The following is an 18,725-nucleotide window of genomic DNA, read 5'->3' as shown; positions in this document are numbered from 1 at the left end:
AAACTCAGATATCCACATAAAAAGACTGCCATCTCTGTTTATGTGATTGATTGAAATGCAGAGTGTGATGGCAACATGGTTAAAAATAGAAAGGCAATCAGTGTGACTGGGCATGAAATACATTCATATACAAGTGGAACTTCTCCCCAGTGAACGCTGAAGAGCTCTTTCTCTGGACCCAGAGGATTTACATCACATTAGTTAGTCACTGGTATGGAAATCATCTCCTGCAGCTTGGGAGTTTGGAGAATTATAAATAGAATGAACCCTAACCGCAAACTGAGTCAGCACAATATATGAGTTACCTTACTTCCAAATGCAATTATAACTAGATGAGATTCATGGTCTGAGCACACATAGATATGTTCCTAGTACACCAATGTAATCTTATCATACGTTAATTTGTAAGTTGACAGTTCTGTATCAAAACCATATCTTTCTAAAGAAATAAATCAGATTTGCTTTCCTGTGGATGAGTCATATAGTGACTGATAAAGTGTAAAATCAAAGTTAAATTTAAAATTTTCTTCAAAGATTTCTAGTTTTGTATCAGGGTGTTATATAGTTCCCCTGAAAGCAGCACACACTGTAGACCACACAGGAGGCAGTGTTCTCTCAGGAACTATTTAGCACCATTAGAAGAGGCATGACAAATAGTGGCTAGAGATATTGCAAATCCAACCAGTCCTGAGTTTACTAAACATTTTGTACCACTCTTGAGCAGGCAAAATGGCACCCCCATTGATCTGTCTGAGGCATTTTGCATGTGCTCATCACTTTAGAAACTAATGGAACAGGAAACAAATGCCTTCACAGTGCACGTGAGAAGAGAGCTGGAATTAGAAATCCAGGCCCCACTGAAGTCAATGGCAAAACGCTACTGACTTCAATGTAGCCAGGATTTCATCTCTTCTTTTCTTCCTCCATTTCTAACTCTGTGTGAGTGTGTGCGCATGTGCACACACACACAGGAGAAAGAGCATGTGAGAGATAGAGTGTGTGTGTGTGTGTGTGTGTGTGTGTGTTAGAGAGAGAGAGAGAGAGAGAGAGAAAACTGATCCTATTTTCCAACCCTCTTTACGTGTTAAGATATTGATGAGCCAAGATGTATGGCCAGACAATGAAACATAAACAAATTCTACCCTAAATTTACCTGCCAGGTGGCTGCACTAATCCTTAGCAGTCTGTTTGTTACAGGCTTACTTAGAAGAGCAGATAAATGGGTACATGAAACATTTTTTCATATGAGAGATGCCACAAATTAATAAACACCACAAAACCTGGTCTCTAGCATTCATATTCTAAGACTTGTCCATTCAGTAAAGGAAAAAGGTGGAAGAACTTGCCAGAATTCATTACATATAATCCCTAGGATTCCTGGCATTTGATCTTACTTCTTCCTTTTCAGGCTGAGTTTATATTATCATGTATCAATATTCTCAGAGTACGGCAGTAAATGCAGTTGTTTTGGTGCAGTTATTCAGAAAATCCTGAAGGTTTAGGGCTCAGAACTGCTCACTAAGAAATGCTCTCCCAATGGGCTTTGATATGAATTATATGCCTATAAGAAATCAAAAGGCCTCAGCAGAAGCTTCTTGCTATTTCTACCATCAGATCAAAGTCTAAACCCACAAGGGGATTCCCAACGAGACTGTTACCAGTTTTCACCTACAGTAGGAATGTAGTAAAATGAAGCTTTCCTTGGCCTCTGGATAATTTTAATAATAAAACTGCATATTAATAATCCACATTTCTGCTGTTTGTTAACTGCTATAGAAAACTTTGTCTATCCTTATGTTGAGATACTTTTCTTTGTATCACAGCTGGGATGAGAGAGAGAGAGAGAGGGAAATAGCAGGGATTTCGCTAAGGACTGGAAACAAAAATAAACTCAGTGGCTGACTAGTGAAATTTCTTTCTTTTTCTTCTTTAACATACCCACCAAAATGCCACTCTTATTATAAATATCTTTGACAGTGTGGTAGGTCTGTACTCCATTAAAGAGAGGGAGAAGTATATGGGGAATATATCTGTTTAGAGACAATTTCAAAAGAACTTAAGGGTTTTAGGAGTACAGGTCTCACTGACTTTTAATGGGCTTTGTGCTGCTAAATCTTTCAAGCACATCTCGACCTAATACATTAGGTACATATATACTGTGACAAAGTTCCTGCTCTACCTTGGTGGGTCTTGCGCTTATTGGCGGATTTGCTCGCCTTGGAGCTTTATGGCAGCCCTCAGCTTGGCCATTTTTCTGAATTCACAGTCCAGGTTGACTCCTCCTGTGTCTGACCAGGAGTTGGGAGGATTTGGGGGAAACCCGGGCCCGCCCTCTACTCCGGGTTCCAGCCCAGGGCCCTGTGGAATGCAGCTGTCTAGAGTGCCTCCTGGAACAGCTGTGCAACAGCTATAACTCCCTGGGCTACTTCCCCATGGCCTCCTCCCAACACCTTCTTTATCCTCACCGTAGGACCTTCCTCCTGGTGTCTGATAATGCTTGTACACTTCAGTCCTCCAACAGTCCGCATTCTCACTCTCAGCTCCTCACACGCACACCACAAACTGAAGTGAGCTCCTTTTTAAAACCCAGGTGCCCTGATTAGCCTGCCTTAATTGATTCTAGCAGCTTCTTGATTGGCTGCAGGTGTTCTAATCAGCCTGTCTTAATTGTCTCCAGAAGGTTCCTGATTGCTCTGGAACCTTCCTGGTTACCTTACCGAAGGAGAAGGGACCTACTTAGCCTGGGGCTAATATATCTGCCTTCTATTACGCTCCTATAGCCATCTGGCCCGACGCTGTCACAATACCATTCAAGTACTGTAGAATAATAACCACAGAAATTTATAAAACAAAGAGATTCAGTGATTTTGCTTAGAAGAAAAAAAGGAAATAAAAATAAAGTACTTTCTCTGCTGTCTTCTACCGTTGGCTCAGGGCTGGGGTAGGGGGTGGCTAAGGGGGCTTTCTAGAGTGGCACCATTTCTGGGAAGAGCATATTTTAAGCTTCTCCTTCCTCCTCTGGTCTGCTCAGAGTTTAGGTCTGACCTTAGGTATGAAGTGGTAACAGGGGCTGAGGAGCTGTAATTAAATTGCTCTCTCTTCTCTGATTAGGTGGGGGCTGAGCGAGGGGTATTTCAAGGATAGGAAGCACTGTTTTGTGAAACAGCTTTTTAATTTTAAATTCTCCATTTTCTTCTCTTAATTCCCAGCCTCAGAGCCCAACTTGAAGGTGCGTTCCAGGTTAAAACAGAAGGTGACAGAAAGGAGAAGCAGCCCCTTACTCAGGCGGAAGGATGGAAATGTTGTCAGTTCATTCAAGAAGAGACTGTTTGAAGTGACAGGTAATTAAGGACTGGAGAGATTCTGCCGAAACAACTATGCTAGTTTAGAAGACCTGAAAAATAGTTTAATGGAAATGTAATTGTGTATTGAACATAGGTGTGGAGAGAGATTTCTCTGTCAGAAACGCAACTGTACTTAAGATACAATTGCATACAATAATTTGCTTTATTCACTTGTGAGAAGGGCACTGTCAACTTAAAAATCACACTTCCATCAGGACACTTTTTCTTACTTATAATAATAAGTACAAAAACAAGGAACCCATAGAATTGTTGGAATAAAAAGAGATTAGAAGGAAAAAGATTCTCTATTGTTCCTGTTTGTTTCGTGTGTGGGTTGGTAGCACTTTTGTGTAGTCAGTGTCACTGGTTCATTGCTGGTCTTGCATCGCTCTCCTGTTCTGCTCTGTGGAGAGTGTACAAGCTCTTCCTCAGGCTCTGTAAGAGGCTGTTTAGCAGTAGCAGCAGCAAAGCTAAAATGTAAACTGAAAAGGCAGCTGTATGTACAGAGTGGAAGAGGAAGGAGGGAGGCAGGAGCAGTCCATGCCCCTCCCAAAAGACAGCAAGGGAATAGAAAAGCCGATATAATGCTTTAAAGGGATAAAAAAAATGCTTTTAAAATACTAATATATACTATGTAAAGGTTGCACTATCACAAAAATAGATTAACAATACTTAATATAAACAAAATTCCTGTCCCTTTAATTTGAACAAGAAATGAATGAATATCTTTCATCATACTCCCAGCTAAAAAGGGAATACTAAACCCAAATTAATCTCTTCGAGAAAAGCAGACCTTTAGGAATGTAGAGAATGAACAGTACACAGATTTTAACAAATCAAAGCAGTAGTTTAACAGGCTTGCGAACAGCTCTGAAGCCAATACAATTTAAGGTCCTGATTCAGGAAAGTACTTATGCACATGCTTAAATCCTATTAACTTCAATGGGACTTGGGCACATACCTAAATAATGTCCTGAATAAGTATGTTCTCTCAAACTAAAACAGGACAGAGCATTATTTGCAACACTCTTATGTGTGTGTGTTCGCTTGTTCTTGGGCTCTTCTATCCAAGAGGAGCGGAGCCGGATAACAGTATTCTAATTAATGCATGGGTAATAGACACAGATTTAATTTATCTATAGTTGCTTAACTGAAGACTATGCAAAGCATACTCATGTCTTGAGCGCACATGGTTAATCATCCATTAAGTCAAGAGGAGGGCTGGTCCCCTGTTGCAACCTGAAGTAACCAGCTGCAGCTCTCCCCATTGTCAAATGCCAGCTGCATGCACTCAGAGCTAGAATGATTGAGAAGCATCTGGCAGCTGACAGTGCTGGAGAGGATGCTCTACTGCAGTGGTTCTCAAAGCCGGTCCGCCGCTTGTTCAGGGAAAGCCCCTGGCGTGCCGGACCGGTTTGTTTACCTGCCGCGTCCGCAGGTTCGGCCGATCGTGGCTCCCACTGGCCACGGTTCACCGCTCCAGGCCAATGGGAGCTGCGGGAAGTGGCGGCCAGCATGTCCTTTGGCCCGCGCCGCTTCCCATAGCCCCCATTGGCCTGGAGCAGCGAACAGTGGCCAGTGGGAGCCGCGATCGGCCGAACCTGCGGACGCGGCAGGTAAACAAACCGGTCCGGCGCGCCAGGGGCTTTCCCTGAACAAGCGGCGGACCGGCTTTGAGAACTACTGCTCTACTGTGCTCTTGGCTCTCAGCAGCAGCCCCTAGTGGAGGGAGGGAGGCAGTACAGTGGCAGCCACTGAAGGAGCTCTGGAGCTCATTTGCCAGAGGATGCTGCTGGAGACCTAACGACCTTCATGGGACCTCTGAAGTGTAGGGACCCACAAACCATATGAAGCTTTCTGGATGGGAATGCATGTGTCTGTATACAACTCCACTGAAGTAATTGAAATTCCACCTGCTTTTTGGCTTTGTGTGTTTTCCCAGAGAACCAAGATATGCTGTGTGAGAGAACTTGTATTCTTTTTTTATAGAGGGAAATGTTCCGTAATATTCAATAGCCCTCAGTGGCACTATTATGTCTTATGTATCTGCCAGCTTAGTTTATAGTGGGGTGATCTGACAGTTTAGTTTCTTTTGGAGTGTGCAGGTTAGAAATTCAACCTAAGTCTTTCGGATGTTTTTCCCTGTGTTAGGCTTTCTCTGAATTGAGTGATCTCCCAGGGTTAAAGAAATGTCTGAACATTTTGAACAAGATGGGCAAAATAAGAAATATCATCTTGATGATTTTTCCAAACATGGCGGAGGATACCTGATTCCTTAGAAGTGTTGCTTGGATTAACAATTTTGATGAGTGAGAGCTGATGTTTTCAAAAGAAAGAACTTGAAATGAGGGCAACTCTTCACAACCTTTTTGAAATCATATGTTTGACCACTCCTCCTGGTTCCCTTTGTTTGAAAATGTCAGCCTTAATTGTTTTTGATTTTAAGAACCCACCAAGGTATTATGTGACTTGAAGTATTTACAGACCTGTTTAAATATTCATTGGCACATTTTTCAGTCATAGCAGATGGTGCTGCTAGTAATTAGAAGGGATTTTTTAGCAGTTATAACATAAAAGTTTTGCACCTTAGGGAGAAAAGTTGCAGAGAGGAAAAAAAATACAAAGTGAAAGATTTTAGGTTAATTAAAATTGGTTTTAAATTCCTTTCCACACATTTGAACTAAGTAAATGAAGAGGCCAGTTATCTTTGGATAATAAAGTATACTTTTGCATATTATGTATGCTCATAAAGTGGTTATATATGTTTAGCGTTAGTGTACCATTATCATATATGTTATCTTGGAAAATTATGGCTGAACTTTTCTTTGAAATGTCCCCTCTGCAAGCACATTGGAATCCAGACTCCTGAACATGCAGACATTGGATGCTTTCAGGGCCTGGCCCATTAATCTGAATAGAATAGGAGAATCTACAACGTCTGCGCCTGATTCCGATGTCACTTGCTCTTGTTTGACACCACTGCAACTCCACTGGATCACACTTGGTTTACACTTGTTTCAATGTGATGAGACTTAGGCCTTGTGTATATAAGGGTGCTTGATTACTGCTCAGCTGGTTATATATATCGGCATCCATTAGTCAAGGAAGGGTTTAATTAAATCAGTGCATCTCACTGATTTTACATCACCATGTAGCTATGACACAATGTAAACAAATTAAGTTCCCTGTCCAATAAGTGCAGTTTTCAGGACAGCTTTTCACAGGGTTTATTACAGACTATGGGATTGTGACATGGGTGCAAATGTAAAAAAAATCACTCTCCTGTTCTTAATCTCCAGGGAGCAGCTGAATACAGAGCTTTCCATAATATTGCTGTCTGACCAAGATATTCCCAATTAATTTCACAAACACTGGTGTTAAGTGTAATTGCTGAATTTGTTGGGGATCTAAGGGTTGGCGTCTTATTGCTGATTCTCTCTTTACTGACACTCTTTCCATATATTTCTAGAGTGGCCCATTCCTTTGTGATACATATATTTTCAAGTGAGTTTCAAAGTAGAACATTAATGATTTTAGTAATAGAGCATTACCTATAGTCATAGTTAAAGTACATGACTGGGTGTTGGCACGTTTCTATTCTAATCCTGACTCTGTGACTGATTTATTATCAATGATTGCTTATATTCCTGAAATTATATTCTCATTCTCTAATTTTTACAAGATTGCCATTGACTTGTTTGTGATTTTTTTCCCCGTCATACTTTGTATAACCCCCCATCGGCTAAAAGTACAGCTGATCAAACATTTTCTGTTGAATCCTTTTTTAGAAAGAAAATGACTTTTTGACTAAAGTAAAATTGATACAAAAAACCCCAATGATCATAAAGTTGTTAGAATCTGAAAAGCAAGAATTATGAGTTTGTGATTTCATTTAAAAAAAAATTAAAACCTGAAATATTTTTGAGCAAAAACATTTCCTGACCAGACCTATATTATTAGTTTATTGATGGGACAGTGAATTGCAGAAATGTACTCTAGCTGGGAGTAGGAATGGTTCCTTAACGTCACTAGCAAAACTTCCGTTTTCTTCAGTGACAAGAGGAGTGGGAACCTAGCAAACTGACCCCAAAAAGAGAGCAAAGAATTGGTGATAGCCATAAATTGATAGCTCGCTAATTAAAGAAATTCTCTAAATTATCTTAATTTTCTTGAGATAGTTTGTATGAAAGATGTTCTATAAAATATTCTTATCTCTGCTAACACCATACAATTCTGATTTTAGTTATTTATATTCTTTCCTTGTTCTGTACAAAAAACTCTCGTCATCAATATAGGATTTATAACAGTAAGATGTGATGAAGATCAACTAGATCATTAAGTCCATTCCTTTACAAGTGCAGAATACCTTCCCATGGTATATACATCACCGATAGCAGATGTATCATTTCCTAAACATATTACCTTTCGTCTTAACCAAAACTCCTGGGAGTTTTTTCACCAAACCCGAGTAAATTATAGCCCTCAAAATGCTATTTTAAGATTTTGTATGCTGCAAACAGTCCCTCATACCTTGCTGACAGAGATGTATTGCAAATGGTGTATTGTTTTTTATTGGTTACTCATATAGAGGTTAGTTCACAACTAAATACTCCGGAGCCCTTCCCAAACAGCAAGGGAATGACAGTAGGCCTCATGAATTGATGACATGTTATCATGACCTTTGCAAGTCTACTGTTTCTGTCATTTTGATCTCTCACAGAGGCAGAAGAGTATGCAATAAAAAGTACTTCCTTTCCTTTTTCCTCATTAGGAGTTCTGTTTGTACATCTCTGCCTTCCACTGAGTAACTTGCCATCTTTGCAGGAAACTCAAGTAATAAATTCCCCCTTTGTGCAGAAGGGATCAAGAGGAGAAAAGAATGAAACTATCTATCTTTTTAAGATTGCAAACAAATTGGGACTGAGAGAAAATCCTTAAGACAGTAAAAAGTCCATTCATACAGGAAAACTATTCTTCAACAAAAGAAAGACTATGCCATAAGCAATATATTGGTCATTATAATCGCAGCTGGATTTCTGTGTTACTTGTAAATTCATGTGTGCTTAATCTTTTTTCAGAGTCATCAGTTAGTAGCAGTTCTCCAGGAACAGGGCCCAGCTCACCAAGCAATGGCCCTACTGGAAGTGTGACAGAAAATGAAACCTCACTTTTGCCATCTAATTCTCAAGCTGAGGTAAGAATAATACACTCAATCCTTTTATTGACCAGGTAATTGCTTAGCTTTTTAAAGTTGGATAAAGCACCTTAAAGACCATAATTGCTCTCTGATTTCCTTCCTTCACCTGGAAGTCACAGTAACTGTGTGTGAAAGAGAAACTGTCTTGTATTTCAGATGGCAGTGGAAACTGGTCTACGGCAGAGATATGATGGTGCTGAGATACACTGTGGAATGACTGTTTTGATATATCATAATGATTATTGGTATCTTAGAAATAATGAAATCCCATGAAATAACACCAGTGTTTCTAAATATTAACATAAACAACTGATACGCAGGATACTGCAAAGTACTTTGCTTTGGAATCTTATTTGGAGCAAATGATACTCCAGCAAAATGCTTTATGCTCTCACACACGTATAAATGTAGGGCTAAATTTTATCTGCTTTAGGGTTTGTCTACACATGGAATTATTCCTGAGTGACTATCTCTGTAGACAAGCTCTTACTCATGCTGAGTAGTACCTTGCTCTGTAAGTAGTCTTTTACAGTTTATGCTAGCTAAGGTCTGACTCATTCCTGTTCTGAGTTCCAGTCTGGAACAGAGGAATTCTGGAAGTTGTAGTTCCCTGAGGGACAAGGGAACTGTAGGCTGGTACAAAATATGCTGGGAAAGGGGCCAGGGATATAAAAGATCTCCTTTTTGCTTGCTGTGCAGGGTACAGCTAGCTGGGGAGGTTCTTCAGTGTCCAGGTTTTGAAGACCAGTGGTGGTACACCCAGAAGAGGAGTCAGAGAAGGAGCCCGGGGGAGCCATACTGTAGAATAAAGGGAAAGGAGTTGTGGGGGCAAGACAAATATAGGAGGCGGCTTTGAGGGGAAAGTGAAGCAATGACCATTGAATTTGGAGTGGGCAGTCACCTTCACTCTTTGGGTTTCTAGGGCCAAAGCATGAGCTCCCCTGTGGCACTAAGGTGCCAGCTAGAAGGGCTTGGTTATGCTCCTCAAAGGAAGGAGGGTTACACAGGGTTACACAGACTGCAAAAAGAGAGCTATACGCAGAGTCACTGACTTGTATTGTGGACTTCTTGTTTTGCTTACACAGTAGGATATTTTCGGTTTAGCCAAAGGGCTAAACTCATTAAACCGTGAAAGGGAGGCTCTGAGGAAACTGAGGCGGCAGCAGCCGTACCTGTGTCAGAGTGGTGAGACACTGTTACGTAGTCCCATTAATGTACATGGGAATGCTCATACAATAAGGCACTACTCACTGTCAGTAAAGTGGCACAGTGAAGCTATGATGGTTTCCAATGAAAACATAAACCAGAAGAGTGAAGCATAGCTCATCAGAACTGTGAATGAAGAAATACAGCCTTACAATATGCACACTTCAGGTGTATTGCATCTTGTTTAATGTGGGCAGACCAACAGAAAGCACAGATACGTAACATAAACTCCCCAAGTAATATATAGTAATTGACAACATTTACTGTTTTTCTTATGACGTATGTATTTGTTTGTTCTCCTACATATGTTTCTCAGAGGTAGTAAAATAATAAATTTAGGTGTTTTGTGGCAGTGTACTCCAGTAACTGAATTAAAAAAACAAAAACAAAAGAGAGATGCTGTAATCTGTTGATAGCATAGCTGTGAAATAGCTTTATATCATAGTTGTAACTAGCTGGCCAGGTGAGTTTTGCTTTGTTAATTAAATAGAGATATACATTCAAATATATGTTCTTGCAGTATGTTTAGAAATTCCTTTCACAAGATAATGTATTTAGTTTATTTTCAGATATGACACACACACCACAACACATCCAGTAAGGCATAATTGGTCTTAGCATCCCTCCAACTGCTGACAAATGTATTAGAAATCAAAGAGCAGATTGTACGAGCTAGACACAAGGGCTAATAGCTTTATTAATGGAGAGAGCGTTCCCATCGATTCCATAACGTATATTAAAACTTTACTATTTCCTCCACTTATAAGGCATCCTGAACTGTAACTTTCTACTTCTTCCTGTCCCCTCCCTGTCCCAGCCTCTATTATAAACAAACGGCAAGGAGAGGAGGAGGAGACTTGCAGCTTAAGATCCTGCAGGAATGATGCTAGAGGGGCAATTTCTTCCTCTGGGTTGTGCTTCCTGTGCATCTGCAGAGTGGAACCTCTATCTAGCAGACCTGAGCAGGTCTGTCAGATTTCCACTGCAAAAGGTTAACATCTCCAGTAAGACACTGTGGGGAGGGGAAATGGAGAGGGGCACAAAAAGGTTGCTGCATATACCCGGGTGTTTGTGGGGCCCCTGGACCTTTAGCTTCAAGGACCACACAACACGTAAAAAATTGCAAAAGGGGCTCATTTTAAATTTCCTATGTAAAAATTAGTAAATACTTTACCAAAAATAAATAAATAAAATTAATAATAATAATTATGGAAAATTCAATTGTCATCTGAAAACTCACTGTGCTATTTGGAAACAAAATTCTCAGTGAAATAGAAGGATTTTAATCCTGCTTCAAGTATATATCTCAACATAACCTTAATAATGGAGTCACTATTGACACCTCCAGAATTTGGTATTGACAACCATGTGACAAATTGTATTTATCATCATTGACTGCCTCACCTGCACTCTGCCCACTAATCCATTGCCCCAGGACTGCTTTTAACATTCCAAAACTCTCAGGAATGTCAAGCATCTGGCGTTATTTTAAAAATAAACTTTCTAAGGAAGTGGTTCCCTGTCCCTCAAAATGTGAATATTCTCCCTTCCCCCACCTCCAATTATGTTGGCCTAAGACCCAAATGGATATTAATCACTCCAGATGGGTGTAGAGTCCAATATCTTGTTACCTGTCAGAACAACAAACAGAAGTTCAATGCTATAGGATAGTGGAGTTTCCTAGTTTCCCCAGGGGCCAACCAGCATATACCTCTAGCCCTGGAAAGTCTTGAGGGATTAGACAGAAATGTCCTGACATTTTTTATTTATAAACATGATTTTGTCATTTTTTGAATTATTTTGAATTGTAGTAATTTTCTCTCATGCTGAGTGTCGTGCAGTTAGGCAGAGGGTATTCAAGGCCCTTACTCAGCAAAGCACTTACATCCAAGTTAACCTTAAGCAGTGAGTAGTCTAATTGATCTCTGATTGATTTGGATGCTTAAAATTAAGCATGTGCGTAAGTGGTCTGCTGAATGCAGGCCCTAATGAACTGGCTTTAAAGGGATAAAAAAATAGCTCCCAGCACACTACATATGTATACACCCCCCCCCCGCCCCCCTACAATTTGGAAAACCTAACTTGTGGTAAGCAAAGTCCTGCCTTACTGTATTATTGAATAATCTATTAGTTATCAGTTATTATTAAAATGAAGGATGTGTGGCTAAAGCATAGGGCTGGAAGTCAGGAGTCTTATCCTCAGAGACATCATGTGTGCCCTTAGGCAAGTCACTCAGTCTCTCTGTGCCTCGTTTTCCCTATCTGTATAATAATTCCCTAACATAACAAAGGTGTGAGGAGGGTTCATTACTGTTTTGTAAAGCTCTCTGAGGTTTTTAGATGGAAGGCACAATACAGGTACTAATTATTTATTACTTTCCTCCCTCATACAATATTTGCAATACACATGCCAAAGGCAGTTTTTCCCTATTAGTGCCAATACACGCAAAAGGACATCTCATTCAATGCTAAGATTTGTATTCCACCCTATCTTCTGCAGCTAATGTCCATAATCATAACTACTTTGATGGCCTAGCTTGCTGTTAATTGTTTTATATTATCTGCTGATTAAACAAAAGAGCATGCGGAAATGTGACTTACCAGAGTTTGGGCTAATGGAGCTGTTTCTCCAGGTCAGTGGCAGGACATTCACCTCAAAAAAACTGGATTGGCTAGTTCAACCTCCAGCAGGGATTCTTCCCCATAATGAATTAATTGTGTGTGTGAACTATGATCCAGAGGGCAGGTAGGTGACCTCTGCACACTGATTAGTAGCCTCTCTGTGGCACAGAGAAAACAAAAAAGTTACATTGATGGCTAACATGTGGTTTTGCCTCATCGCCCCCGTATGGGATTGTAAAGAAATTCAGATTATGTATTGCAAATTATAAAAAAGTTCAGACCACAGACTAGTCAGTACAGTGGGATTAAAATAGTGTATTTTCACCTTGGGAAGCACAACTTCAAATAGGGGTATAATAGGGGTGTTAATGCTATATTAGATGGAAAATCATATGGAATTGGATACTACAGCTACTTGAATACTTTGCCATTAACGCTAACACCACAAAATAGAAAAGGGAATAATGATGCTTATTTGGGCTTATTTACAGTGTTTGGTACTCTGAATATTCTAGCTCCTAGACATTTGTACACATCATTAAACCACCACAGACACAGTTTACAATCCGGTAGTCTCCTTAGCAGATGCAGAACTTCCAAAGCCAATTTGCGGCAGCTTCATCAGGAAGAGCAGAGCCCTCTGACCACAACCAAAACTGGCCAGTCTGGTGTGATGGGTAGTCTCTGTTCAGGAAAGGTTTGGAAAGACTGAAGCTCTAGGACCATTAGGACTGTATTCTGTGCATTGCTAGAACACTACATCGCAAAATCATCTTCCCTTGCTGTGCCAGGCAATGGTGGTATTAGTCTCTTACTATCATGAGGGCTGAAATGAGCCTAAAAAGCTATTTTAAAAGCTGAGCTCTATGTGCTGGAGCCACTCACTTAGCTCTTTGGCAGAACACTTGGAAGCTGAAACCACTGGCTTCCATTTCTGGCTCCAGTCAGAGACTTCTTTACCTCACTGGTTACTTGATTGTTAATTTTGTGGTCCTGTGGGTGCAAACATATTTCCATAGATCTCAACATCAGTACATTTTGATTTTATTTAATAGTTTATTAGTAACCAAACAGCTGAATATTTCTTCTGTAGTTGAACATTAGCTGCCAGCTCTCGAATGGTCTTTATTTAATCAATTTTTTGTCAGACACACAAAGTACAGAGGTTTCTAATAATAGGTTGTGTTCTAAAATCATGCAAAATGTCACTTGTTTTGCCGTAACCCTGCATGACTCACTCTGCTGTTGTTTCCTAATAGTTATTGTGACATTTGCAGTAAGTGTTGTATTCACATCCGAGTGGGCGTATGGCCGTGGTATTCATGGTGGCAAATGAACATTTTTTGCTGGGGAAAAACAGGTTGCGATGACAGAAGAATCATTTACCAGTAAAAATCTGAGTCAATACTGTAAATGATCACACTTTAGTGACTAGAGCAATATCAGTAATGAAATGTTGATTCTTTTAAAACATTTCTGCCTTAATCATTTAAATAGCAATCCCTTAAGTGTCTTAACCCACAGCGGGCAGTGTGGTAACCATTTATTTAAATTTTCTGAAAGCACAGAAGAGCACTGTGAGTAAGAAACCTTGCAGATAAATTCCTTGCTATCAATTTCTCTAATAGTGATTTCAGTAACCAGTCTGTTAAAAGACTTTCTGTTATTATATGAGCCTTAAAAGTTAAAAACAACTTTTATTTATAAGATGCAATTATAAGTTTATTAGACCTAGGTTTTGTCTCTGATGTTTCAAGATTCACTGCGGTAACTATTTGTCTGTTGGAGCAAACCATATATTTTCAAATGACATGCTGTGCTTGGCTAAACCCTGCCTGCCTTTTTCATGCAAGGATTCCCTATGACTTCATTGGAACAGCTTGCCTCACTAAGGCACCATTCAAACATAGGTGCTAACTCTAAGCACAGAGAGGGCCTGAGGCAAAGCCCAATGAAATCCCATTCATCCCATTCATCTCAATGGGTTTTAATTCAGGCCCATACAGAATCCACTTACATTTGGTGTACAGAACTTTTGGAGACTGGTATATTGAAGGTAATAGGAGAAACTGAACTGCCTGATTATATGGAGGACATAAATAAACACACATGGTATAAATGTCTCTTAAACCCATCTTGCATAATATTAGTTTATGAACCTCAGCTTTGAGAAGCACACTTAGTAGGTCTTCAACGGTAAAACTTTTAAGTCTCTAGCCAGCATTATGAAATTGGAATTCAATCCAAACATGAAAAAGGAATGTACTTAATTTTTAAAACTAACGAAAAGAACAGAAGTATAAAATAAAAGAAAGTTCTTACTTCTGAGTGCCACTTATTCTGACTGTTCAAAGCAATGGTAACTTCAGACACTGTGTCTGCAACTTGGAAGATTTAAAGCCAAAAGAAAATAGTCCCTTTTCCTCCAATAACATGTGTGTGTGTGTGTGTGTGTGGGAAAGGGAGAGAGAAGTTGATATTAGACAGTAAAGCCACACACTGCTACATCTAATTACTGTACTTACATTTTAAGAATTAAGTGAACCTGACTGATAGGATTGTTTCTTTTAAAACACTGGCAGGCTGGAAATTTTCTGCCTCAACAAATGGATGTTGTGGGGGACAGGACTATGCTCCATTAGCTTAGGCTATGTCTACACTGGCAATTGAAAGACAAAACTTTTGTCTTCAGAGGTGTTAAACCCCGTCCCCCCTTCCACCGTCCTCCGGAAAGACAAAAGTTTTGCCACGACAAGTGCCAGTGCGAACAGGGCAAGTGCTGCTCATTGGCGGTAGAAGTTTTTTTGTCAGCAGGAGAGCCAACAAACAGCAGCTACACACACTGCACAACTTTTAGTAAATGCATGGCACAGCAGCCTTAGTAAATTGTCTCTAGAGTAACACTTACAGTTGCTCAAAGACAGACATAGGCCCTGATTCCACAGTAACCTCCATGCAAGTGGCCCCCTGAGTCAGCATAAAGCTCATTTCAGGATATGGGTCTCAATATGGCCTTAATCTGAGGGTTGTAGAACAAATACCAGTTGATTGTTAAAAGAAAATGACTATGTTGTAGAGGCATATTCATGCTGTTAAATTTCAGTGCAAATGTTATTAATAATCAATTTTTTTAACACAGCTGTCTTATTACATATGGTTAACAGAACAGATTAGGAGAGATTCAGTTTTAACAGCCATGGCATTGCCTTTTAGTGCTTGACTTATTCCTTAAATCCCATCATTTCACTCTTGTTCCTCAATTCACACCTTGGAATTTAACAGTGGCATATCATAAAACCAAAAAGGAAACATATATTTTTTAAATGCAGCACCATATAGATGCTGCAACCAGTACAAGTCTGATGATGTCCTAAAAAGAGGATTACATGTTTACAGCATCTCTTTTGGTAAGATCTTTATAGCATTTCACACTAGTTTTGTGTATTTTGGGCATACTTCATTTTAATAATGTATATATTTGGATGTTATCAAGCAAGTGCAATTTTAATGGGAAATTAATGTAATATACAAATGAAGCAGTTTCTTTACACTTGTGTTCCATACAGTCCATATCTCTTCTCTTTCATATGCTGTCTTCTAGCATTCCCAAGATACCAAGAGAAAATTACACATCGAGACTTCTACTGTTATTGTCTCAGTGATAGGTCTTATTTCCAAACAAACTATGAGGAAGGTTATGTTTTGGAATAACATCCTGTGTTTTTTGTGCAGCACTAGTTTTCAGTGACAGTCTGAAGTTGCATTGTATTAGCACAAGGTATTTTCAAAGTTAATTGATATCCCAGGTTTGTCCAGGGGAAAATCTACTGCTCCCCACAACATGCTTGACAAGTTATTATATTTACTTTAGTCAAAGCCCGAGTGTGCAGTATCCCTCTTGGAGGTGGTCTATTATTGGAGCCCCATATGCTTTTTGTTTGGGAAGAAAGCAGTCACTGTGTCATACTGTTACACAGGGTATTCTTTTTCAGGGATGTTGTTCCCTTGGGGACCATATCATGCCAGAGTTCCTAAGCCTAATAAGACCTTTGTAGCTCTTATTGTGTAAAAGTTCTGGGAGGGAAGTAAGAGTTAAACAGAAAATGTAATTCAAGCAACTATACTAGACCACATGTTGAAAAACATGACCATTAAAGCAGAATGGCAGACGCTTCAAAAAGATTCCTCTTGCAGTAAGCATGTGATAATGTAACCTTTTAATGCTTCTTCCCACTGAATGTAAAATGGGTGCTTATGGGGGATCTTTTCAGAATACCTGTTTCTCTGTGCAGGGTAATTTAAAAAATCATATCAGAAATTATATGTCCTCTTCATAAGCGGTTTTATCATATGGTTTCAAAACAAGTGTGGGGACTGTCCAGCAAGGTGTTGAAATTGGAGGGAGTTAAGGAGGCTAAGCACTTCACGGGGCAGCTCAGCACCCAACAGCAATGGGGGGGCATGTTTTTTAACATTTTTTTTTTAAATGGCATTTGCTTCCTAAATCACTTTTTACTCAAACTTTCTCCATCCATATTAAACACTGTAGCCTAATGGTAATTTAGTGGCAAGGGGATAAGATACTCAGAATGAATAGTGTTGAATTACATTGGGTGAAGTTTTGCAGCAAGGCATATGAATTATACTCCTTTAGAACTTTTTCTTCCATTTTAATGAAAATCTCATTTAGGTTATCTGCTCTAGTTCTAGTAAGGAGGATATCCCTCAGCATATCCAAATGATATCCAATGCAGCTATATATGTGTCCTTACATCCATTAAGAGGTGAATCATCAGTGTTCCATAAGACATATTATGCAATCCTTCCTGAATATTTACTCAAGCAAAACTCGCATTGACCCTATAGCAATGAATTTGTGGTTGGTGGGAGAAGAGGTAATGGAGCAGGGAATCCTTAATGTTTTGGTTCGGCATAGGAATTTAACTGATTAACCAAGGCAGCATGGTAGGCAGGTGAATATTTGTCTCCATTTCAGGAAAAGAATCTCAGAGCTATCCTGGGGAAATATTAGTAGGCCCCAATACTCAGGATACTCAGTATATCAGGAAATGAAGTACTTTTCCCCAATATTTGGCATCTTAGGCACACTAACAAAGATAACTAACTAACTGGCTTTTGTTGCCGAAGGGTAATAGAAATAGGTGTTACAGATCTGGAGGTGATTTTTTTTCTTGTTTCAGCACTTGGTTTCTCAACAACGTATTCTGATTCATGAAGAATCAATGAACCTGTTGAGTTTGTATACGTCTCCTTCTTTGCCCAACATTACCTTGGGACTTCCAGCGGTACAATCCCAGCTCAGTGTAAGTGATCACTTTAAAAGGGTGTCCTTTTTCTATCATGTTTTTTTCTTTGAGACCAACCTCCCTTATCCCTGCTTTCACCACCCCTTCCTCTTCAACTTTTCACTCTTCTGTCGACTTTCTATCACAATACAAGAATACTCTGGTCTCTTTTCTCCTCAAAAAGCCATCTCCATCTCTGTTTTGTCTTTTTGGAGTGTAAGCAATTCAGGGCAAGACCCATGACTTCATTTGTGTTATACAGGACCTGATACACTGTGGGCACTACTTGAAACAATAAATAATCACACTGAATAATAATGAATAAACAAACGTAAGCATAACGCTCCATACAGTGATGTACCAAACACAATTTCTGAATTATAGGTACAAATGCTTGAAGCCACAAAAGTGGTGAGAGATACCTGGGTGGGTCATACAATTTGACCTTTTGAACTACTTTTGTACTGGTGACTACTATCGTCAATAAAATTTCTTCCAGGAATACCCTTCCAAAGCCAATAGTCTTTAAGATGACATTCTAATACTGACTCAGGCTGTGTTGGAGCTAATATATTTGGAGAAGTCCCTTGCATTTAAATTTCTTTGTATTTAAATGTTAAAATAAGTGCATGACTATGTAGACACAGTAGTCTATTAATGAATGACATTTCATGTTTACTCATAAAGAGAATATCAGGTTGAGAAAAAGTCACAGAACTCTAGGGGTGAAATCCTGGCCACGTTCAAGTAAATTAAAGTTTTGCCATTGAGTTCAGTGGGGCCCAAATTTTACCCTAGGACTTCTTAGTTCAGTTTGACTGCCAATAAGGATTTAAAATAGGTTTTATGATGACTCTGTACAATAATATGGAATATTATTAAGAAATCTCTGCAATTTAAGATTTAATTTATGACACAGTGGTATGACTTATGAATTTGGTAGAATTTATATAAATTCTACATGTATAAATGAGTATGTGTCACTTTATAGTATGCAAGAAGTTTCATTTTAAATATGCACTTTATTATGGTTTTCAGTACGGTAGTACT

General features: G+C 39.3%; 1 protein-coding gene across 21 annotated transcripts in view; it reads left to right on the top strand.

The window, feature by feature from the left end:
• The window catches only part of HDAC9 (histone deacetylase 9), a 704,322-nt gene that overhangs the window by 438,190 nt on the left and 247,407 nt on the right, over positions 1–18,725 (top strand). For 20 of the 21 annotated variants that reach the window (XM_048838336.2, XM_048838333.2, XM_075125815.1 and 17 more), the window contains 3 exons: positions 3,210–3,341; positions 8,423–8,538; positions 17,571–17,693. In XM_048838336.2, the coding sequence (XP_048694293.1) occupies positions 3,210–3,341; positions 8,423–8,538; positions 17,571–17,693 (371 nt within the window). The remainder of the gene's footprint in view (positions 1–3,209; positions 3,342–8,422; positions 8,539–17,570; positions 17,694–18,725) is intronic. The other variant, XM_075125813.1, reaches the window with a different exon arrangement.

The sequence above is a fragment of the Caretta caretta genome, chromosome 2 (genome assembly GCF_965140235.1).
Source record: "Caretta caretta isolate rCarCar2 chromosome 2, rCarCar1.hap1, whole genome shotgun sequence".
NCBI classification, from domain to species: Eukaryota; Metazoa; Chordata; order Testudines; family Cheloniidae; genus Caretta; species Caretta caretta.
The sequence above is the reverse complement of the archived record's forward strand: the minus strand, read 5'-3'. Positions and strand labels throughout refer to the sequence as shown.